The 24,634-nt window shown below is 48.9% G+C and overlaps 1 protein-coding gene across 1 annotated transcript; it reads right to left on the bottom strand.

Annotated features, from left to right (window-relative positions):
* Positions 1-2,559: 2,559 nt before the first annotated feature.
* On the bottom strand, positions 2,560-23,928 carry LOC135829658 (vinculin-like). The gene is made up of 20 exons (XM_065342049.1): positions 23,627-23,928; positions 20,346-20,453; positions 19,912-20,083; positions 19,466-19,581; positions 18,996-19,130; positions 17,799-17,984; positions 16,618-16,723; positions 15,328-15,500; positions 14,973-15,065; positions 14,544-14,616; positions 13,723-13,937; positions 13,157-13,268; positions 12,411-12,472; positions 9,332-9,467; positions 8,729-8,817; positions 7,299-7,440; positions 6,530-6,713; positions 6,062-6,191; positions 5,543-5,633; positions 2,560-3,599 (listed from the first exon to the last, which is right to left on the bottom strand). Exons 1-20 carry the CDS (start codon positions 23,681-23,683, stop codon positions 3,448-3,450), a joined length of 2,532 nt encoding a protein of 843 aa, XP_065198121.1. The 5' UTR covers positions 23,684-23,928; the 3' UTR covers positions 2,560-3,447.
* Between the last annotated feature and the right edge of the window lie 706 nt (positions 23,929-24,634).

The raw sequence follows: 24,634 nt of genomic DNA, 5'->3' as shown, positions 1-24,634 counted from the left end.
ACTGAGTGATGAAGGCACGATGCCGATGGCTGACGGATGTGTGAATCCTGACCGAGCTAGGCGACCCAAGACCAAGTGAACCTACAAAGTCGTAGACCATGCATGGTAGACCAGATAAACCTACACCAGTCGCAATGACAGCGACTCTGAGCTGAGTGTCTCTTGAACCTGGTGAACTGAAGCCTTCTGAAAAAAATAATGGTAGGTCTACATGTACATTGGAGTTGAAGTGAACTGCACTACAATCTGGTGTGACCAGTGCCGGCAGTGGTGCCAGTGGAGTGAGGCCGGGGCGCTACCTCACTGACCACTGACCAGTGTTATGACCATAAACCCATGATGGTGTCGGTAGAGCCAGTATAGGTATCTGTAGACTATCTACATTAATTTTAGCTAGTTCCGTATTTTCTTGGCCGGTTGTTGATTGTAGATGTTCGCCACCACCACGTATCAAACACGTTACGCCTACGCGGACTGGACTGGAGTCGTGGTTTTCGTGAGACATGACAGTGAGTTGACACGCTGCTCACTGTAACAAAAGGCGCTAACACACAGTAACACCTCGGGGAGTCGGCAGTCTGTGTCTAGTACTAGTAGTACATGTACAGCGTAGTATTGTATTATTTTTGGTGTGGGTGAAGAGTGTGATGTAGGCGACGGAAGTGGACATGTCGACATTACAGCACGCCGCGTAGGCGCGTACCGGTCGTGACTCGACTCGCGACTGGACTGCGCAGACGTCTAGAGTCTCGACCCAGATGATCCAGGGGTTACCACGGTGACTCACAACTCCGATCCCGTTTGATCAGAGATGTCCACATTTACATTGTGTAACATGCTTGTTACTAGTAATACTACTGTCTGTCTGTACAGTACTCATGGTACTACTCCAGTCCTCTTTGTGAAAGTAATAATAATTAGTCGACTAGAGGAGTAGAGCTCATGTCTCATGACATTATTCTTTCTTCGAAGCAAATGACTATGACTGTACATCATATGTACCGCAAGTAATTTGAAACTCGGATGTTGAGCCATAAATAAATGTAGAAAGGAAAAAGACCTTATGGATACGAGCTAAGAGTAACTCTCCATCACTGTAACATGATACTATATACAGTCAGAAAGTGCAATAACTAGGCACAAAACTGACAGAGTACTGAGACATTCGACGTCCTGACACCTAGCTTCAACACATCTCCGTAGCGCTAACCGACGGCCTTCCAACTTGGAAGGTTCAAGGTTACGGAAAGACCAAAGAGGGGAAGGCAAGCGCAACGAAAACGAGCAAAAGCTACAGTCCCAACGGAACAAAGAATGTCGATTGTTACTGGACTATGACGAGACCAGTACGATATTTGACAAAGCGGTCTAACTACAATTCGAAGCAGCAAAGCCCACCCAACTTGGGTGGGTCATAAATATCAAAGATAAGTAAAGAAATGGGAAGCTTTGCGAAAACGAATTGTACAAGCCGAAAGCCAAACTCCTACAGTACTCCTCATGCATGACATTGTGATGGACTAGTTGACTACAAAACAAGTTGTTTCACAAACTAGAAAAAAATGCTTTGGAAAGAAAAATTTAATGGAAACGAGGGTTTCACATCATTCTTGTCATCTTGAGCTGGGCAACTCCTTGCAGTGAGTCAAGCCACAGAACTGGCTGCATGCACACATCTCACTGTGATGCTGATATACACACGTCGTGTGACGTACGTTTCGCCGTATGGTTCGTGACGGCTCATCAGGTGTACGTGTGCAATTTGAAACTCGGATGTTGAGCCATAAATAAATGTAGAAAGGAAAAAGACATTATGGATACGAGTAACTCTCCATCACTGTAACATGATACTTTATACTGTCAGAAAGTGCAATAACTAGGCACAAAACTGACAGAGTACTGAGACATTCGACGTCCTGACACCTAGCTTTAACACATCTCCGTAGCGCTAACCGACCGAGAGTACCGAATATATTTCTATACCGCAAGTAAGTAAATAATTCTCACCTTCCTTGACCGCAACTACGTTAGTTTCACACTTCGCTACGCCTTGCCGGTAAGGCTTGGTTTACAGTCCTTACGGTAGTACCGTAATGTTCCGCTCTCTCCTCTTCATTGTTATGTTACTCGTTCTGCTTTGTGGTGGTGCAGCTTTGAATTTTTGTTTGTGGTGGGGTTTGAGCTACCGTGCCGAGTCGCGTTGGGTGTGCTTCCGACGGGGCGACGAAAAACAACGCTAGCAACTCGGACGCGCGGTATCATCGCGCCGTTGTCCCCGGAGAAAAGCTACAGCACCAACCACTGACAGGTAACGTGCGGGTAATTACGTAAGCCTTTAAAAGTCCCCATATATGGGCTTCATCCTCACAAAAGTAACTTAGTTTAATACACAAAACCCATCCATGGAATACCCTCAAAATATACATGCATGCATGCAACTCCCCCCCCCCCCACACAGCTTTCCTGCCAAAGAAACTGACCACTACACACCAATACCTGTTGTAAGTTGTAACTTTCTTGTCGGCATCGCTGCCCACCACTCCAACACCATCCAACCTCTGAAAGGCGCAAAAGATGAGCTCATCATTGAAGCGATAGGAAGAGGTGAATTGTGAAAATGCTGAGGGTTTTAGCGTGAAGAGGTTCACAGCGAGAAAGTCGAAAGGTGTACTTGAAGTGCCTATGGAATCGTGTCTGCTAAAACTGCTAGTCTATAATAATCATAAGCATCGGTATTTGTGAGTTTCCAAAATTAGTACGTAAGAAAATTCTGTCTAGAAAAAACAGTGTAGACGTGTGGCGGTCGTGTGAATGCCTCACACTGAACTGAACTTCCCGGTGCGACATAAGCGGTGGGCAGACCCGCTCGCATGCACGCACGCGCGCGCGCGCACACACACACACACACACACACACACGTGTGCGCGTACAAGGCTACCATCGTTCAAGCCGCCGGGAGGCAAAACCGGTGGCGAGCACACGCACCCACTGTTTTGCGATTGCATAGAACAGCTTGGCCATTACATCATGCAGGAGTAGGTTTCTGGGGGGGCTGAGTACTGAGCTGAGTGAGCTGGTCAATTGCGCGTCAAAAAGAACGAAGATGCAGAAAATAAGCCATCAAAGTAGCAAGCAACACAACACTGATTTAGCCAATGGTTGCCCTGAAACAAGCACACACACACACAAACTGGCATGTTTTTGTTCAATGAGCCCTTTCATTTCGGGGGCATACGCAATTTCAAAGAGTGCTCTTGAATGTAAGTAACACACACTCTCATACATACACACGCACACACACACACACACACACACACACACACACACACACACACACACACACACGCGCACACACACATACACGCACACACACGCTCTCTCTCGTCTCTCTCTCTGATAAAATCCAGGCAGAGCGAAGAGAAAACAGCGGCAGCGTGTTATATCTCACTACCGCAGCTTCCACATAAGCTCGGCTGCGCTGCCAGGCTTCAGCTTGATGGTGGCAGACTGGGCAGCCTGGACCACCTCCTTGACGGACTTCATCAGGTTACGTGCGTTCAGCACAAGGGTCTCGCTGGCCTCGCGATCCGACCGGGCATCTGCGTACACACACACACACACAATTGCACAGACAGACAGCCTCAGGCACTGCTTACGTGGCTCAGACAAACAAAAGGATGTGGGATAATGGAGGGGGGGGGGGGTGCAACAAGGGCAACGTTTCTTCAGATAACGAGAATAACTGGTCGTTAAAACTTTAGACTTTCCGGTTCTACAGTAGTTGTTTACTATCAATGGCCTATAGCGAGGGTCCCTGGTTCGAGTCCTGGCATTAACAGCCACCTTTAATCCAGACCTTGACTTAGCTAACTCCTCCAAATTTATGAATGAATAATTTAGGGTTAACCCTTTGTTGGCTGGCCTATACATTGATCGAACACCGATGTTCGATGGGGTAGGCATTTTGAAATTATCGTAACTTGGTCAAATCTCGGTCTTTAGGAGAGATCGAAATATGTATGTCAAAGAGAAAACTCTCAGCTGTCGCCTCGAATAATTTTCAAAGCGATACAAAGAGCGGTTCTTGAGTTATAGCACTCGTAATTTTGGTCCCGGGAAATTTGCGCTCAGAGCGCGATGCGTGGGTCAACGGCCGGGGTTTTCCCTGCTTACGTCACTTGTTGACAAGACTACACCGGTTCAACTTCAAAAGCAGGTTCCCGGGAGTCTCTACGAAAAATTTGAGTTTGATACGAGCAACAGGAATGAAATGGTGGATAGAGATAGATCTCGAGCGTGGGCCCAGCGCCGGTAGGCCTTCCCTGGCTTGCAGCGCTGGGCCAGTGCATCCCATGGAGTCGAGTGTGTGCTCATTGCGCTCCTCTCGCCAAGGCCTTTCCAGGATGCCCAAGATCGTGGAATTTGACCAATGCAAACTAAAGTTACGTCCAGGTTTGTAGATTGCGTGGGCTTGTTTGTATTTTAATCGGCCACTAAAGGGTTAAGAGTCCTGGTGGTGACAGTCAATATTTTTCTTCAGACTTTTCCCGTTTGCGTCTTTCCCTCAAACCAGTGAACAATTCAAGGAGTCGAAGAAAGAGAGAAGTTAGCACACACACATAATAGACAGTGCTGCTGAAAGAAGTGAGTTCGTTCCGATGAACGAGTAAGCTCCCCCACACCAGTCCACAGGCCAGTGCTGTCGGGCCTGGGCTTGCAAGGGACCTCGCCCATGCTCGACTTGCACGATTGGGTTTCATTTCATAAATACAATAACAATAATATTCGCGGGATCCGCGTCGGCATCGCTTGAATGTTCAGAAACACACAAACTAGCCTTCGCATTCATTCACCGTCCAATGTCAACAGCCAATATAGGAAGGGGGCATCACAGGGGTGAAGCAGTCGGGCCGGCTTTGGCAGGACCACTTTTTCACAATGACAAAACTGCACAGAATGCAGGAATTTGAACCCTAATTTCAAAAACGTCCCGGGGGACACCCCCTCCGGCCGGACCACCTTCAACAGTGGTGCTACGCGCCTGCTCAAGGCACACAGAAAAGCCTTTTTTTCCCTGGGGGAGACCCCCACCTGACCCAGACAAGCCTTTTTTTCCCCGGGGGAGACCCCACCTGACCCGACCCCTCCCCCCCCCCCCCCCTCCAGCCGGACCACCTCCAACGGCAGTGCTACGCGCCTGCTCAAGGCACACAGACAAGCCTATTTGCGGTGCTACGCGCCTGCATTAGCCACCCATGCGAACAAAAAGAACGAAAAGAAGAAAGAATATATAGGGAGAGAGTAACGCATCAATTATTATTTTTATTCTTTTATTCGACGGGTTCGCGTACCGGGCAGGTCAAGAACAAAGAGTCGTGCAACTCCCTGGTCAAGAACCACCTTTCCGCTTCCGTGCGACGCCACCACCCCATGATCAGGCGTCAGATGCGGCTCCTAAACAATGGGGGAGGATAGATCAACGCATCAATGGAGTCATAGTATTTACAGGAACATTCATTGTTGTTACTGTAAGTGAATATACCTCTACTGCCACTCTGAGCTGCTTTGACGGTGGAGATGATCCTCAGCTGGGTGCTGATGGTGGGTAGGCGGTCTATCAACTGCAACAGCGTCTGGAGAAGGAGAGAGAGAGAGAGAGAGAACGGGAGAGAGAGTGTGAGAGAGAGAGAGAGAGAGAGAACGGGAGAGAGAGAGAGAGAGAGAGAGAGAGAGAGAGAGAGAACGGGAGAGAGAGAGAGAGAACGGGAGAGAGAGAGTGTGTGTGTGTGAGAGAGAGAGAGAGAGAGAGAGAGAGAGAACGGGAGAGAGAGAGAGTGTGTGAGAGAGAGAGAGAACGGGAGAGAGACAGAGAGACAAAGAGAAAGAGACAGAAAGAGAGTTTTTTTCCGAAATTTGGAACCCAAATCAGTGCATTCTATTAGTTCGCAGGGAAGCTGGGGAAAAATGCTACGGTCAATACCCTAGTGACCGTAGCGTGTCCGTCGCCCCTGAGCTATCCCAAGCATGAAGGTTGTTATCTACTAAAAGCAATATGCCGTACCTGCTTCAAGCGACGGTCCGTGCAGGCATCTGCAGTTGCCTTCGCCAGACGAATGATGTCGTTGGTACTCTTGGCAATAGCCTTGGCCAGGTTGATGAGCTCCTTACGCGACTGCGGGTCTCCAGATGAGCTGCACCAAGAACAAACGTGCAGACATGCAGGCACACGCACATACACACAAGGACATACACATCAGCAAACATGAACACATAGGAAACACGCACACAAGTGCATGCACACATGTGCAAGTACGCACGCATGTATGCATGCGCACGTGTGCATGCACACACACACACACACACACACACACACACACACACACACACACACACACACACACACACACACACACACACACACACACACACACACACAAACACACACACATGCACGCACAGACTGCAGTATACTCCGGAGCAGTGTGTTAGCATTCATGCATGCAAGGATACAGGGCATGGTGCCACTCACTCAAAGAGACGTCCCATCTCCGCCATCTGCAGCGCCATCTGCCGTGCCATCGCAATGAGACTGTTGTCCTTGACGGACCACTTGATGGCTTCGTCTTGCAGGTCGCGGGCCGCTTCCACAATGTCAAATGCCACCGACTGGTGCTCCACGGGCAACTCGATTCTCTGCACTGCTTCTTCCTCAACTACACATTGGCAACATCACACACACAGACCAGCAGCAGCAGTAGGCAGTGAGTAGTAGATCACATAGTGTGTAGTGAGTGGGAGGTCACATGACCTACGGTGAGTGGGAGGTCACATGACATGCAATGGAGTGGTAGATCACATGGCATAATAGTGAGTGGGAGGTCACATGACATGCAATGGAGTGGTAGATCACGTGACATGTATAGCGAGTGGCAGGTCACATGACAAATGCAGTGGAGTGGTGGACATGTGGTGAGTGGGAGGGCACATGGCATACAGTGAGAGAACACATGGCATGCAATGGAGTGGTAGATGAAATGACATGCGGTGAGTGGTAGGTCACATGACATGCTTTGGAGGCACAGGGGTGTTATGGAATCACAGCCATTCTGTTCCCCGGGATGCAGGAGCACAAAGGACAAGTTTGATTTGTTTACATAAGTATTCGAACTAGGACATGATAGGACATGATGGAACAACAAGTCTAGACGAAGACAGTTTGGGGAATGTCATCACTCAGGAAAACAATACCGGTGCATCGTTTCATAACAGGGGGGGGGGGGGGGGGGGCAAATACTTACTGACAGGCGCCGGAGGTCTCTCGGGTGCAATGTCCAGGTCCTCCGGAGGCGGGGGGAGGTCAGGTGATGGCGGCGTCGGAGGACGGGGCGGTACGTGAAAGTCTTCGACCACCTTACGGACCTCCGTAACAGCGGCTCCCGTCTGATGACCATCACAACAGGAACGCAACAAACAATGGCGGTGCAGAAATGTTGGAAAAAAAGATTCAATAATATTATTTACCCGCAATGGTCGCAATGCCTTTTTGATGACGGAGATTGTTATTGGAAGTAGAGCAAAGTTGTATGAAGACTCCACCCAGTACAACAACACTTCTATGGATCGGGGCGACAGGATGGCGTCTTTGATATCGGTTTGTTCCAGAATGCTGCACAGCACATTTGGTGCCGGGATCACCGACTATAGAAGTATGACTTGTTAGCCATGGTGAGCTATGTCGTTGCGCTCCCTCCCCCCCCCCCCCCCCCCCCGCACACACATACATACACACATACATACAACCCTTAAAGCCGTTTCACGGTACGAATATTTGCTGCTGGATACCAAAACAACGCTGTAAAGCCCTTTTTTTTGTAAGAACGTTCAAACGAGCTTTTGCTCCTCGGCAATCAGGTATTCCTTTCCAGAGTTATGGCAGTGCGTACAGTGGACTGTTGCTTCGGTCTAGAGAGGTTTTTTTTCTCTATCTTATCTCCCCTTCTCTTTTCTGGTATCATGTCTAACATTGGGTGTGGCCCAAGCGAAGGCTAGGCTGACGCCGATGCCAACGCGAAAGGGCTGATGATGTTGATGATGATGATGATGATGATGATGATGATGATGATGATGATGCCCCCCCCCCTCCCCCTCTCCACGCTTTGCTGTCATTTGGTTCTGTTTTAAAATATTTTTTATGACCTGATGTTTGTTTTTTATATTTGTAGTTCTATTGTTGACATCTTTTGTCTTTTCTTTGGGTTAAAAGGTTAACTTCATCCTCGTTTTCTTATTGCCTTGTATTGGAATTTGCCCATAAAAGTGGCTACGGTGTGATACTGCATTTTTATATTTCGTGTTTTAACATTAATTTCAGAAAATTGCTCTTACAATACCTTGCGTTTTATATTCATAATATTGTTGCTCGTAAAAGCGGCTTGGTCACATGATGATGATGATGATGATGATGATGATTGTAAAGAATATTAATGTGGTGCTTGCTTCTCCCTTGCTGTAGCTCATGTTTGGCATTCTAGTGGTCTTTGTAAAATGAAAATTAATAAAGTGTGTCTTTCAAAATGTCCAACATTCCCTGTACTATCCTGAAGAGAAGGGAAAGACAACGTTAGATAGATGAAAGGAAGTGTCTACTTGATTGTGTGGATTTGCATCTTTACATACAAAGTTATAGATAGCAAATAGTTAATTAAAAAAAGGAAAAAAGGTAAGTTACCGCGTTTGCGTTGGCGTTGAACTCGTGCCGTGATGCCTCGCTCTTCTCTGCACAACTCTTCTTGCAGGACATCACCATGGGCTTCACGGCTGTGTGCGCACGGGATAAACAATGTGAGGTGAGTGTGCAAGCACACACACACACACACATACACACACACACACACACACACACACACACACACACGCATGCACGCACACACACACACATACACACACACACAAACACACACACACACACACACAAGCCACTTTCAGCAAAAAGCCCAACACTGCTCGCTAAGTGTGAACGCAGCCTTCCAGACACTGAAGTCCGCAGCGACACGAACAGTGATGCCGCAAGCGAAGTCCTGAGCGTTGCCATGAGTGATGCAGTTGGCGCTGATAGGTGGAATTCTCTGCCTGTCTCGTGTCGTCAGGTTGCATCTATCCGAATTTAGTTTCGCTCTTTAAAACAAGACGGCGATGTCTGTGGAGCCTTCCCTATCAAAATAATAAACTATATCACTATTATTATACAATGTAATGAGTGACGTCATGTATGATGCAATGATTGATGCCGTGAGTGATGTCATGCATGATGTCATGGGTGAGAGAGTCTTACATTGTGATAGCTGCATTGACGCTGCAGTGACCCTATCCACGTAAGCGACGTCTTCCGAGTTCTCGGCTTCCGCTTTGGCAACATCCAGGACACGCCGTGCCTGCTTCGCAACCGTTGTCGACATGTTCATGGCTGTCTGTTCACAGGAATGAGAGGGGGGGGGGGGGGAGAGAGAGAGAGAGAGAGAGAGACAGGGAGAGAGAGATTCATCTGAAGCAGCTCGAGCACATGCAAAAGCAATCTACATGAGAGACCTGTCTACCACATAGAAGTATGCATGCCCCCTCCCTCCCCCCCCCCCCCCCCCTCCCCCCACTTAACCCTTTAAGGTTTTGACTTTTTAGTATACGGAATGCATATGCCACGGGAGATATAACACACCGCGTTACCTGTTGATATCATGTATATACAAGTTTTGTTTTTCCGAAAGCTATAAGAACACTGCATTAGATAAAAAAAACTGCACTGAAAAAGAGCGATTATGTATGGAATGCCAATCAAATGAATTTTGATGATAGCAAAAAATGCGGTATTCTGACTATCTCAGTCAACTACTGGTTAGCCTGATGGGGATAATCCGTTTGTTCTACTCTCTGATGCACTCTGCACAATCTACAGGTCGTCCAGGTGGGCCTGGAAGCAATTCTGCTTCTTCTTGATGCAGTAGTGCTTCGGATTGCCTTTCCGATTTGTGCAGACGGAACAGGCATAAACACTCTTCACGCTTTTCCTTCCAGCATCTCGGCAGTATGAGCAATCCCGCCTTTTACCAGTGCTGACAATGCCATGGTGCTTCTTCGGAGACTTGGCCGTGCTGGTCGATGGTCCAGGCTTTCGAAGGGGCACCTTGGTCTTGTCAGTGATGTTCACAAGCTGCCGGATAACTGCAAGACGATAGTCAAGCTGACTGTAATCCTTCGGCATTTTGATGACGCCTGGGTTTTTAGCCACCCACTGCTGAAAGAGAACCCATGAATTCACCACAGCTACATCCACAAAGTCAAAAAACAGAGTCTTCCAGTACTTGCGTGTTTTCCGCAGCACCCTGTACGTCGCTACGTGCTGGTCGAACAGGTCCACTCCACCCATAGCGAAATTGTAGTCATGTATCAATTTTGGCTTCTTCAATTCCAGGTCACGCAAGATGTTATTTTCTTTCACCTTCCTTGTAACATTGACATAGTCAGCAGCGCTGTGCATAGTGGATATGACTGTCACCGGACGTTTGTCCATCCATTGTAGGTGAAGGAGGTCTCCACCGCGTACAAACCGCATTTTCCCTCTTTCAGCTCTACGCTGAAACGTTTTCGTATTTTTGAGGACAGCAGGGAAGCCCCGTCGATTGACCTGACAGGTTCCAGCAGCAGCAGTTTTGTGATTTTCAAAGAGGTCAGAGAACAGGTGAGGAGAAGTGTAGAAATTGTCAGTGTATAACTTATATCCCTGGCCGGACAGAGGTTGAAGGAGTTCTGTAACAATATTATGTGCCAAGCCATGCTCCACTTGGCCGGCATGTTCACGGCCAGTGTAGATTTTGAAGTTATAAAGATAGTGCAGGGCACTGTCGCAAAGGGCAAACACTTTGAATCCAAAGCGAACAGGCTTGGTTGAGATGTACTGCTTGAATGCGAAGCGTGCTTTTGACTTGACCATCCGTTCATCGATCGCAATACTTTGGAAAGGCTGAAAAAGTTCCCGGCACTTCTGCTGGAAATGATCATTCACCAAGCGGACTTTCCGTAGCTTGTCAGCCGCATCCTCAGTAGTAGGGTCGACAATGTGGAGGAAACACAGCAGAGCTTTGTAGCGAATAAAGGTCGGGATCATATGCCGTGCCCACAGCCCATGAAAGAGAGTAGATGTGCTCCAGTAGTGAGATAGATGTGGCAGTCGAGCAATACCCATGTAAATTGTCAGGCCAAGTAGAGCATAAATTTCCGCTGTGTCCGTGGGCTTCCAAGCGCCATGGTCATCTTGATAGGATGGTTTTTCCAGGATGTGGATACCAGCATTATCATTAGTAAACTCCACAATAGCTTGAACGATGCCAAGTGTGAAAAAAAGTTGAAAGAAATCCAACTCCTTCACAGGCGCAAAATCAGCTGGGAAATGGCAGCCAGGTTCACGGGCAGGACGAAACTCAGGCTGGTCAGGACACTCATCATCACTATCCCAGTCGCCGACATTGTCTTCGCCCTGCACAGGAGCGGTTGCGGCACCTCCGCGCACAACTCTTCCACGTCCGCCGCCTGCAGCGCGAACTCCGCGAACTCCGCCAACTCCGCCACGAGGAGCACGCGGAGCTCGAGTTTGTCCTCTCTGCCGTGTGGGAGCTCTGCTCTCGCGTCGCGGGCGCGCCTCGTCCTCTTCACTGGAATCAGCTGATGTGTCACTCGAGTCAGCTGAGGAGCGTGACAAGCCAGCTGAAAGCGGTTCCTCTGAAGCTTCTTCTTCGTCATCATCAGCGCTGCCGTCAGAGACCAAATCTTCAACTGGATGGTCGTAGATGAGAGCATCGTCTAGCTCTGACTCTTCGCTTGATGGCAGGCCACCTGACGACTCGCCATCAGAGTCTTCATCGTGTGCGGCGGATCCAGAATGAGAAAACACAGCGGCAAGCGCTTCGTCAACAGATAAATTCTTGTGCGCCATGGCGGAAGCTTTCGAACACTTCCTGTGGCCCAGTACAAAAAAAAATCAAATGTAAACCCATGCCATGTGTGCACTCAAGCGGAACGCGGAGGTGTCAGGCAGACTTGGCCATAGCGGCAGCTTCGTAGCACCAGCGAGTACGCATCCCGCATAGTTCTAAGTACGTCAGTCGAACCGGTCGTTTTCGACCGGTTCATGTATGTGTGAAACTCTAAAGGGTTAACACACACATGCACGCACACACGCACAGTGTATTACATGCCCGTCAAAAGAGAAGCACGCAAATCTGCAAATGCACAGGATGTGACCCACCGATGTTCTCTTATACACAACAACAACATAGCACGCGCGCACACGCACACACACACACACACACACACACACACACACACACACACACACACACACAAGTAAGCGCAAGGCCTACCTCTGTATCATTTTTGACCAAGGATGCCTTGGCCTTCTCCAGTCCAGCATGGATCTGTGCCTCTGCACGGCGTTACACAGCACACACACAACACACACACACACACACACACACACACACACACACACACACACACACACACAGATACAGACACACAGACAGACAGGCACACACACACACACAATACACAAAGTACACTTAGCGGCAATGGTCTACGAAAGTTCAACATGGATAACGTTCCAACATTCAACTATGTGTAGGTCGACTTCCTCGTGAAATACCCAGGAAGGAGTGCTGGGAAGAATATCATTTTGAACATTTCAGAATTATTTTCAGTAGCGGAGTGTGAAATGCTCCACCAATTCCGTTTAGAAGACCTTAACAAAGTAAAATACTAGTATGTAATAATCCACAAATTGGACCATAACGAAGACATTTTTCAGCCAGGCTTTTAACGGGCTTTGGCCGAGTTTAGCAACAATACACATACAGGTACGCAGGTCTAAACCCATTTCAGGTCCTATGAGAATCTGATCTTGGAGCACGTGGCTCAATCGGGTTTTAATTGTTGTTGTTGTTGACTTTTATTTTACTTCACCAAATGCACAGGTATGATTGCCTTCCCACCGTCCCATAGGTCCGGTTCTCACAGAAAGATGAAGGAAATTGATAAGCCCAGAGAGCCCAATGATTCCCGATAAGATTGAACAAGTCATGCTAGATCATAGCTAGGGGTGGCGGCGTACCAGAAGCCTTGAGGAACTGCACACTGTCGGTAGCTTGGTCCATGAGGCCAGTGAGACGATCCATTTGCTGACAGTACTCCGTCTTCAGAGTCTGCATGAAGTCAACTGCCACCTGGATACGGGTATAATGCACACACATGTGTACGCGTGCATGAACGCACACGCATGCACACAAACACACGCATGCACACAAACACACGCATGCACACACACACACACACACACACATAAACACGAACCCCGTGTGCCCACATGCAAATATTCATGTACGCGAGCACACACAGTGCACAACACAGCGAATGGCTTAACGACAGATTGGCCGGCGGGACACTTTGGCCGATGTTGAAATAAAAATCTTGGCCATTGTCAAACCTAGTTAGGCTGCTTGAGGTTTCCACAAATAAATCGATTCACAAACACAGACACACGCGCACACGCAGACACCCCACACCCCCTCACATACTCACATGCACCCACCCACACAACCAAAACACACGCACCCCCCCCCCCCCCCCCCACACACACACAGAGCTGCAAACACCACCAAGCTTTCCACACACACGTACCTCGTTGCCGTAGTTGTTCAGGACTATCTTGGAGCTGCTGACGAGCTGCGGGGCCAGCGACTGCAGGTGTTTGATGGTGTCCATGATCTCATGCACGGTGGCTTCATCGTGAACACCGCCGCTGCGGGCAACCTGCAGGGCTGTGCGAGACGCGGCCTCCACGTGATTGGTGAACGCCTTGGCCTTGGCGGACCACTGCGCCTCGCGATCGGCCACTGAACACCACACAACGCAACGCAGCACAATGAAATCACAAGAGAAAAGTGCCATGTAGATTACTGGTGAAAGATTCCCTTGTGCCCAGACCCCTATGTCAGTGGGAGCGCATGGCACGGCAGCCCAACGAAATCACAAGAAACCTGATATGCAAATTACCGGAGAGAAAGAGGCTAGATTTCCTCGTGCCCAGACCCTGATTTCAGCGGGAACCCAGGGGAGGGGGGGGGGGTACTTCATTTTCGGGCATCACATGTTGCGCCTCGGTTTTTATTCCCTACAAAAACTCAGCCTTGGCATTTATCATATTAATATACGTAATCATTTGCGGGAGCACGTAAGGATGCGGCTAGTGAATGTATGCTAGTCTGTAAGGGGACATAACAGCTTCACCAGTATATTTGGGCCCAGTGTTTCAGCGCATTGATCCTTGAGGGTGGTGGCGTTCCTACACCGAGTTGACACCGTGTCAACCGAGTAAAATGCCAACCGTGATTTTTTTCTTTCCGACAAAAGCAAGCACAGCTTCTACTCCAGAGGATAGACATGGGGTGCTCCTGAGGCTCAGACTACAGCGCAGGTACAGCATGCGCAGAACAGCGTACCTGTTGGTTCCAGCAGCGCTGTGTTTGTCATCTGCTTGGCCGGTCCTGTCGGGTCCATGAAGTTCTCCACAACCTGAACAAAACAGCAGAACATACAGTAGAGCTGCTGATGAGGTTGTCTGAACTTTCCACGAAGAAAGCCAATCATAGTCTCCGGAAACAGATCACCTCGTTCTGCACTGGCGAACACGGGATTCCAGATGACGACGTCACGGGTGATGATGGAACAGTTGGCGAAATGATCATATAGCAACCGAAAAGCACTGTTATTGCATTCACAATTCACACTCATGAACTGTGCGACTCCCAAGGTAGAACCCCCCCCAACAAATGACTCACTTCCTTCCCTTTGCCAGTACAGCATCATGATCACGAGACAGAGAAGCACACACATACACACCTCCTCGACATACATGCATGCATACGTACCTCTTTAACCATAGCCTCTCGCATTGTCTCCTCCAGTGCGTCGATCTTTGCAGCGATCTCCTTGGCCAAGGCACGACCTTCCGCTGTGTCAAGCTAAAATAAATTAAAAAAAAGGGAGAGAGAGAGAGAGAGAGAGAGAGAGAGAGAGAGAGAGAGAGAGAGAGAGAGAGAGAGCGAGAGAGAGAGAGAATCATATAACATGATCAAATAGGGTGTTCCACTGCCCAAACTGCCCCCAGAATAGCCAGCAGAACAGCTGTTACTGCTGCTGAGACGACAGAAATTGTGTACGTGCCTGTATTCGACTAACTGTCAAGCTCGTCTCAGTACAAACTAGCACACAACATAGCAGTACCTTTCCAGCATCCTTCATGGCCTGGAGACGCGCAATCATCGGTCTCAGCTCGGCCACTTGCCGCTGAAGAGACTCGCGCATTTCCGCGTCCTGCAGATGATCTGCCAGTGCCAGAGCTTTGGCCAGACACTTGTCCAGCGCTTCGAGGCCAGCGTCAGCCGATTCAGGATCAACTGTGCGTGTGTGTGAAGTGTCAGAACAAGAGAGAGAAAGAGGTGCATAGTAAGAACATGTACAATGAACGTTTCTTCAGAATTCCCAAACTCCATTGCAGCGTATTTCTTGCACTTGAAAATACCGCCATTCCGGCAACAGGCTCTCAGCTGCACCAAATAGATAACTTTTTGCCAATATTTCGCCCATTGGGCATCATCAAGGAATGGCGGTATTTTCAAATGTACAATGAAACCTCGTTTAAAAGTACAGTTGTGGCCATTGAAGTCCGGGGGATCGACACCCTTACTGCATTGGTGCGTACAGGCAGCAGTGCGTGTACGCGCCAAGGCCAGCATCCAACGCCCGCTTGACTTTTCAACAACAGACTTCATTGTCCACAAACGTAGAACAATGGTAAGACAAACTTTCGTTTTAGAAGAACTACTATTCATGACTCTATTGGATAAATCACGGTGTATTCACTGGGTATAAAATACGGATAAGAAGAGTTCCCGCTATTGCAAACAAATACCATCGGTCCCTTGGTGTTCGTCCTATTAAAAGAGGTTTAACTCTAGGTGGGCGTGGGAGCAGCTCCGCATCTTGGTCATGTGACTAAATTTGTGCAGAAAGTGATCATGTCATGTGGACTGTGGAACCGACATGGCCGACGTCATGTGACCCATAGATGCAGGGGTTGAGTGGACAGTGGAACCAACATGGCCACCGACGTCATGTGACCCACAGATGCAGGGGTTGAGTGGACAGTGGAACCAGCATGGCCGCCGACGTCATGTGACCCATAGATGCAGGTGTTGAGTGGAGTTGGAACCAACATGGCAGACATGATCATGTGACCCACAGATGCAGGAGTTGAGTGGAGTAGTAACCAACATGGCTGCTCTGTATGGTCATGTGATAGATGTGCACCAGCTCCAAAGGAGCAGTAAGAAATCTCTATGTGCCACAGTTTCCGTCCACACACGACCCCAACTGCCCAAGTGGAGTCGTTTCAAGAATTGCCATCTCCTTTAAAAGAGTTCACCACTCCTCTCTTGTCGTTTTCCGGGTAGCGGAGCATGAACACCGTTCTAACAGGGATATAGGAGTCGTAGCATTGCAAGGTGCACTTACGCTTCACCAAGAACTGCTTGGCCGACTCAAAGTCCGTGAGGAATGCCTGCTGGGCCAAGGGCTCGTCCTTGCCCATGATCTTAGCCACCATCTCGCTGAAATCACCCTGAACACAGGCAACAACAACAGCGACGACGACAACGACAAACCCAATGACAACAAAAACAACGACAATGAGCATGACACAACAGTGCAGGCGCGCGGAAATCTCTCACCACGGGACAACTATCTGGATCCCAACCATGCGAGCGCTATTTCATAACATGTGATTCCGGAATCCCGGCTCACACATGACCATGGTTGGAGATGATAGGTGTAGCAACAGCACTGCGTACTTCCAACCATGCGCCCACACACGTTTACCCACAAGTACGCATCCCGCCCACAATAGAAACGGGACATTTCGTAGACAGACAACGACCAGACCGCGTGGAATAGCATAAGACAAAACGTATGCACAGCACCCACACCCACACCCATAAGCACGCAAACACAGAGAGTTTACAAAAGAACGGGACACTTCGTAGACAGACAAGAACCGGACCGTATACGTGAAAACAAACACGAGATCAGTACAAGACGAAACGGCAACATGTCAACAGTCCGGCAGGAACGGGACACTTCGCAGACAGACAACAACCAGATCGTATCCCCAACAACACGCTCATGATCATAACAGGACAAAACAGTACCATGTCAACAGCCACAAACGCACGGGACACTTCGTAGCCAGACAATAATCAGACCGCATGCGCAACAACAACACGCTCGTGATCATTACAGTGCAAAACTGCAGCATATTAACAGCCACAAAGACACGGGACACTTCGTAGACAGACAATAACCAGATCGTATACACACCAACACGCACGTGACAATTACAAGACAAATGGTAGCATGTCAACAGCCACACACAACAACACACACGTGACAAATACAAGACAAAACGGTAGCATGTCCACAGCCACAAAGGCAGGGGGCACTTCGCAGACAGACAACAACCAGACCGTATACGCAACAACGACGACACGGGAACATTACAAGACGATTACGTGCCGTACTGTACGAGGAGTCGGCGGTGGGCAGTCCTTGCGGAGGTGGTCTAGCATCGAATCATAGAAATCCTCTCTAAAATCGGCAAACATCCAGCAACGCGACACCAAGGAGAGGACGGACGTTACCTGCGCAAGATCGTCCTTGCTCGTCTTGATCTGCAGAATGCGAATGATCTCGTTCAGATCCTCGTTGATCGTGGACATGAGCCAGCTGCGACTGCTGGCTGCGTCCGTGGCATCGCCACTCTGAGAGGCACGCAGACTGCACACCAGCTTGACGGATGCAATCAGCATGGGCACTGCCTTCTTTACCTGCGAAGTAGAGAGAGAGAGAGAGAGAGAGAGAGAGAGAGAGAGAGAGAGAGAGAGAGAGAGAGAGAGAGAGAGAGAGAGAGAGAGAGAGAGAGAGAGAGAGAGAGAGAGAGAGAGAGAGAGAGAGAGAGAGAGAGAGAGAGAGAGAGAGAGAGAGAGAGAGAGAGAGAGAGAGAGAGAGAGAGAGAGAGAGAGAGAGAGAGAGAGAGAGAGAGAGAGAGAGAGAGAGAGAGAGAGAGAGGGAGGGAGAGGGAGGGAGGGAGGGAGGGAGAGAGAGAGAGAGAGAGAGAGAGAGAGAGAGAGAGACACACACACACACACACACACACACACACACACACACATGCACGGAACAAAGGATGTTGATAGTGTGTGTGTGTGTGTGGAGAGGGGGAGGTGTTTGTTTGTTTGTTGATTTATTTGTATGTGTGTGTATGTGGGGGGGGGGGGGAGATGCGTGCGTGCGTGTATTTCTCGGTGTCAGGTAAGGATGATGAATTCATGATTAGTGCCAATAAGCCGAGCAACATTGGGTGGGAATGAACCGCCATGTTGCCAGGTGTGTCTTTACCACCATAAGTCGAGCAACATTGGGTGGGGTTAGTAGAAAATACTAGTACTCACTTTGGTGCCCCCAGGGATAGCCGGGCATGCATACGTATGTACGTGTGCATCCAGGTGTGCGCATGCTTGATAGTGCAGAAGAGCAGGTGTGTAAGTGTTGTGTGTGCGTGTGTGTGTAAAAAAAATGAAAAAGACCAAAAAGTAGGGATTCACTGGCCAGAAAAAGCCACTTCATAGCTGTGTGGTGTTGACCAGGCTGAATAGTGGCGGTCAATTCTTCAGCCTTGCAAGTTGTCGAAAGGTGCAATCCCAGCACAAGCTGCTATGGCTTCTGCTGTAGCATCGCTATCATCGCCTTTGCAATGGGCGTCCAATGGTCCAACGGTGTGTGTGTGTGTGTGTGTGTGTGTGTGTGTGTGTATGTCCACGAGTAGACACAAATCTTACATTGGAGCAGTGCTCAACAAGCTTGGCGGCGTGCACGGGGTTAGTCAGCTCCTTGGCACGGTTGTCGATCAGCTTGTTCAAACCGGTGAGTCCGGGTGTGAGGTTCTTGATGAAGATCACAAGATCAGACATGATCTGAAGAGAGAAAAATAAACACATACAGGCATAAAGGGTGAACAAACGGAGGAAACCCGCTTTTACTCAGCCGTGTAGTTCACACTGTAGAGTCAGTGGCGACCACCTGTCCTAGAAGACCACTGAAACCAGCACCAATGGATGCTATTTCCTGTCAAGTGACCCTGGACAAGGAGACCGTCTGGTAACAAGGACCACATTTTCGAAGGTCCCCTGAGCGTTCACCTTAGACAGGCTCCACTGGCACAGGCAAAATAGTGGCTATGATGCTGCCACAGGCATACATGTCCGCAGCAGCGCCCAGTGTTACCCTACAACCCTGTGCTGTGCCTCACCTCAATCACATCAGCCACCTTCACATATTCCTGCACACTCTCACAGACAGAGATGATCCGGCGAACCTCAGACTCATCAAACGTCAGCAGCAGGTCGGACACGGCCTCCAGGATACCTACACGTACACACACGTGCGCGTATACACATACACGTGCACACACACACACACACACACACACACACACATAATATACACATGCATGCACACACACGCACACACACACACACAGGCGCACACGTGTACACACGTGTACACACATACACATACACACGTCCACATCATCTGTAAGTCTCTCGCTCACATGCATACATGTGCACACACACACACACACACACACACATGCACACACACACACACACACACACACACACACACACACACACACACACACACACACACACACACACATACAGATAATCTGCCAGAAGAGCCATGCCTTCTTACCCCTAGCCCCGGATATCAGCAGCCTGCGTCCGGGACCACTGCGTGGGTTGTCTCGGAGCGTTGCGGCCGCCTCTGCAAGCTGCGTGGAGGAGACCTCGGCCGCTTCCCAGGCACGGGGCAAATCCTGCTGCAGCTGCTTGTCTTCACTGGATTCTGCCGTCTCTTTTCCCACCTGTGCACGTACACACACACGTACACACGTACACACGTACACACGTACACACACACACGCACACATAATTATAGGAATTTTCGGTTAAAAATTAAAACCCAGGGCACAACATGACAATGAAACGTAAGATAATCAAATGTAGCTGCTTTATTGCACCATCCGGCAGAATATAAGCGTAGAGCGCACACACGCACACACGCACGCGCGCACACACAAACACACACACACGAACACACGCACACACGTGGACATACGGACGTACCGTGACGAGCTTGCCTACGGCAGCACTGACAGCGGACACTGGCTCTGACAGGTCTGGCATGCTCCCGCCTTGACCCGCTTCCTCGTCCAGAACCACCATGGTGGAGACCTGCATAGTGTGCGTACAGAGCCACATGTGCACATACATGCACACATATGCACACGCACACACATACACACACATATGCACACACACACAGACACATACACACACATGCATACACATACATAGACACACACACACAAACATACACACACACAAACATACACGCACACAAATGATGATAGCGATGCTACAGCAGCCATAGCAACTAAATGGCTATACACACACACACACACACACACACACACACACACACACACACACACACACACACACACACACACACACACACACACACACATACACACTGTACTGTACTTGTTGCTCACTGCCAGAACTGGTCACGTGAGCCCCCCCCCCCCCCCCCCCCCCCCCCGGAAGAGGGGAGAGAGACTCAAAAGGAATCTTGGAAAGATGACTCAATTGGTTATTGAACCGCCCAACGGCCGACACCCCCTGAAATCCCCAAAACTCTGGGTGGACTTGAAAATGATCCCACTTATGGGCTCACCACACCTCAGTAAGTGGGTGAGGACAAGGTGCAGAAAAAGGATTGACGGCATCAGGTATCCGTCCCGGGATCCAACTGCAGTTGCCCCTGCCCCCAGTGAAGGTAATATGTGCTACTAATGTGAGTGGCTAAATCAGAGTGGATCTGATAAAAGCTTCACTAGCACCATTGATTACACAAGAGTTAATCTAGCCAGAAGCAGTCCATGGTTAACAGGTATGTATACTTCAAATAGAAAGTATATGAACCCTGGAACCAACAAAGGTGGCAGGTACAACATTACACCTTCAAGCAGCCGAGCCTGTTGGCAACAGACCCAACACAATCAGGCATAAGTGTACCTACCAACCGAACTAGCTGGCACACACACACACACACACACACACACACACACACACACACACACACACACACACACACACACACACAATAATAATAATATACATCATGGGAGACAACGCAGTGCTAGCATCCACTTCATTCATTCATTTCATCTTCTGTCATTGATTTTTCACAGGCAAAGAAAAAATACCCGTCGAGGGAATCTCATTATCTACGATGTAAATTTGCCGATGATGTAGGAGCGTGCTCTGTAATCGGAAGCATGGCATATTCCTTACACAATCGCCTACTGATGCACATGCCTTGTAGCAATTTAATCTATTTCTTTCAGTGCCAAACATGTGAAAATCGACACGTAGGGTTTGAAGATGATAGTGCAAAGCTGTGTTCTTAGAACTGTGAATCTTGTTCTTCGGTCAAATCTGCTCTTTCACCATTGCTCATTGACTATCCACGTGATCTGTTTGCAACATAACTGCTGGGTCTACTCAGTGAGTGGGGTGATTGACTGACGGCCACATCAGAAGCATATAGAATATTTTGTTCGTTCGCCAAAGCAGTATTCGAAAGAATGTTCGTTCGAAGAAAACACCATTCGTTGCATCACTAAAAAAACCACGAAAACGACGAAAGAGAAGGGGGGCTACTTTTTCACAGGGGGGGGGGGGGGGGGGCTCAATCAGAGTAAGAGGACGCTGCCCCCCCCCCCCCCTGGCTAGAACCCTGATAAAGATGATGTCAACTAGAAATTCTGTCCGAATGCTGGTAGTGCTCATGGCGTTCATAACAATTGTACTCTTGGTGGAAATCATTGCTTCCTACGCCCCTGCAAGCTGCACCACTCCGTCGGCAAATCACTTTTCCATTGCTCCCTGTATCATGTGCATGCTCATATTCACACATCCATGCACTTGCAAAGTCTGGCCTGCTAGTGCTAATGGAATCTTTTTCGTTTTGCGACATCAGTAACCATGGTAACTGTGACTGTTACATGATCCCAAAAAGACAAGTCAAGGACATGTACAGCTCCGGATGTGAGGAAACACAGTTCCCAGAGCTGATTGCAAAGTGCGACAGCTGTTTACGATTGTAGACATTCTCGGAATGAACTGTATTCGTAGTCAAATAAGTGAAAACGATGCGCCCTGGCATGGCACGGACTTCATGATGCAGCGGGCGCTTGCACTAATAGTACTTATCCAACACGGAGCGCGTGGCAATAGTTTTATTAGTTGCCCATTCAGAGCATTCACGCCACTTGTCGCGATTTTTAGGACTTTGACAACCTGTGCCACCAGCACCAGCCAGCGCCCCATCGCCTCGCGTCAGGCTCCTCGTGTGACAGCGCATAGCAGTGCCCGTGTCCCGGTTCAATCAGCGACGATACATTTTTTTTCCTTGCCACCAGTACACCAGTTGCTGCAACAACCGATACTAGGCAAGAGTAACAACATACTGTTCTTCTTTCATACGCATAGCTGCCGTGCAGCGAGTGTGTAGAGCAATCGGTCTCCCGCAAGTCATAGTCACTTCACTCAACATCATGGAGTTGACAAAGGCCGATACTTGTGTGTCACAATGATGGAACAGGATCAAATTGTAATTTCAAATTGTCACACTACAATGTAGGCCACCCAGATCGCAAAAACAAAACAACGAGCGCATAAACCCACGCAGAAGGTTCGGCTCATCGAGCTCAGCGGTTCCGACCTCATGCCATGAATGCATGATCCACGCAAACACAGCCGATTCGAGCAAAGCAAGGGTACAATCACAACATAGTCTTGACTCTGCCATAACAGGGGGCATTTCATCCTTTATAGAGGCGAGGACTGCACACATGATTGTGACACAGGCAGGGAGCACCAGAGGCTCAAACTGAGAGAGTTACTTGTCAAAGCCAGGAGGACATCGACAGGGAACAAAGGCAAAAATCCCGCCGCGTGAGTAGTTACGAGTCGACAACAGACAGAACTCAGTTCATCCAACTCGGCAATGGTCGCGGCCGACTCTTGACAGAATTACGATGGCCACTCTCAGGACACCACAAGTCGCAGCAGCTGAAACCAAAGGCAAAGGCTAAGGGTAGTGGCAAGTCCTATCTTTGCTTAGTCTACGCTACATGCAGTCGCTGCAGCGATTTTATCGATCGCAGGGCTCGTTCACTATTTCCGCTGCATCGGCGAAGCGCTCAGAACTACATCCGAAACGTTTGGAACTTTTCCTCCGCGCCAGCCGCTCCAGACTAGAACCGAGGGCTTTGGGGGCGCTGGGAAAATCAGCAAGAGGCCACAAGAATACAAGTATCGCATGTGTGGTTGCTTACCTGCAGAGCCACAGGCTCCAGGATGGTCTGGATCGTCTTCGTGTGAAACACCGGCATATTTGCTTCGGCTGTTCTGCTTTCCAGTCACAGCTAGAATACGAAATAGGGCAATGCTCGGGCGCACGGTGGTATATTATCGCACCAGGGGAAGGACAAGCCGTAGCGCTCCGAACTGAACTAAAACGCAACCTCGACAGCTATGACTGCTGCAAATATAAGTAGATCTACGCTCTGCAATCACAACTCAAAACTGATCAGATCGATCCACAGAAAGAACTTTTTCATCGAGTAGACTCTACGAGACGGATAGGGACTGACACGCAAAACAGTGAGTGAGTGGGCTGAGCCTGAGGCTGAGGCCAACGAACTGTCATGTAGATCTACATCGACAGACAGTAGATCTACACAATACACCGTATTGCACGTACAGTCGTCATGCAGCTGACAGAACACCGATAAAAATGAATTCACAGGCGATTTTCTCCCATGTATGTACATGTAAAATCAAAATGTACACAAAATGTTTTGTTTGGTCCAAAGCAGGACTCGACTGTCGACGTCGCGACACATGTCCTGCTCAAACTGTCAAAGCAGGACTCGTACTCTTGCTTTACTAAAGCAAGAGTACCCTTTAGTCTTGGACAGCCTGTACTGCTGTAGCTGTGGCAGTATCCTTTAACTGGGGGTGCTGGCCATAGACTGATCCGCCCAGGAGTGTAACCACTAACGTATAACCGGTAACCAGGGAGTCGCCAAAAATAATGGTATTTGACGACTCCCTGTATAAAAATGGTGTAAGCAAGGCCCCCCCCCCTAGAATAGGTACTACCGTATTTCCTCGATTAATAGACCCGGTCTTTTGTTTTTTGAAGAGGGTTGGACCCCCGGTCTCTTATTTGGGCATGGTCCATTATTTGAGCACGATCCACTATGTTTTCATCGCTGGAAATGGTGGATTTTAACACGTCATAATATAGAATGTACCGTGCTCAAATAATGAAAGAAAGC

This window comes from Sycon ciliatum, chromosome 13, assembly GCF_964019385.1.
Source record: "Sycon ciliatum chromosome 13, ocSycCili1.1, whole genome shotgun sequence".
Taxonomy (NCBI): Eukaryota; Metazoa; Porifera; class Calcarea; order Leucosolenida; family Sycettidae; genus Sycon; species Sycon ciliatum.
Note: the sequence above shows the minus strand (reverse complement) of the source record. Positions and strands in the feature narration are given on the sequence as shown.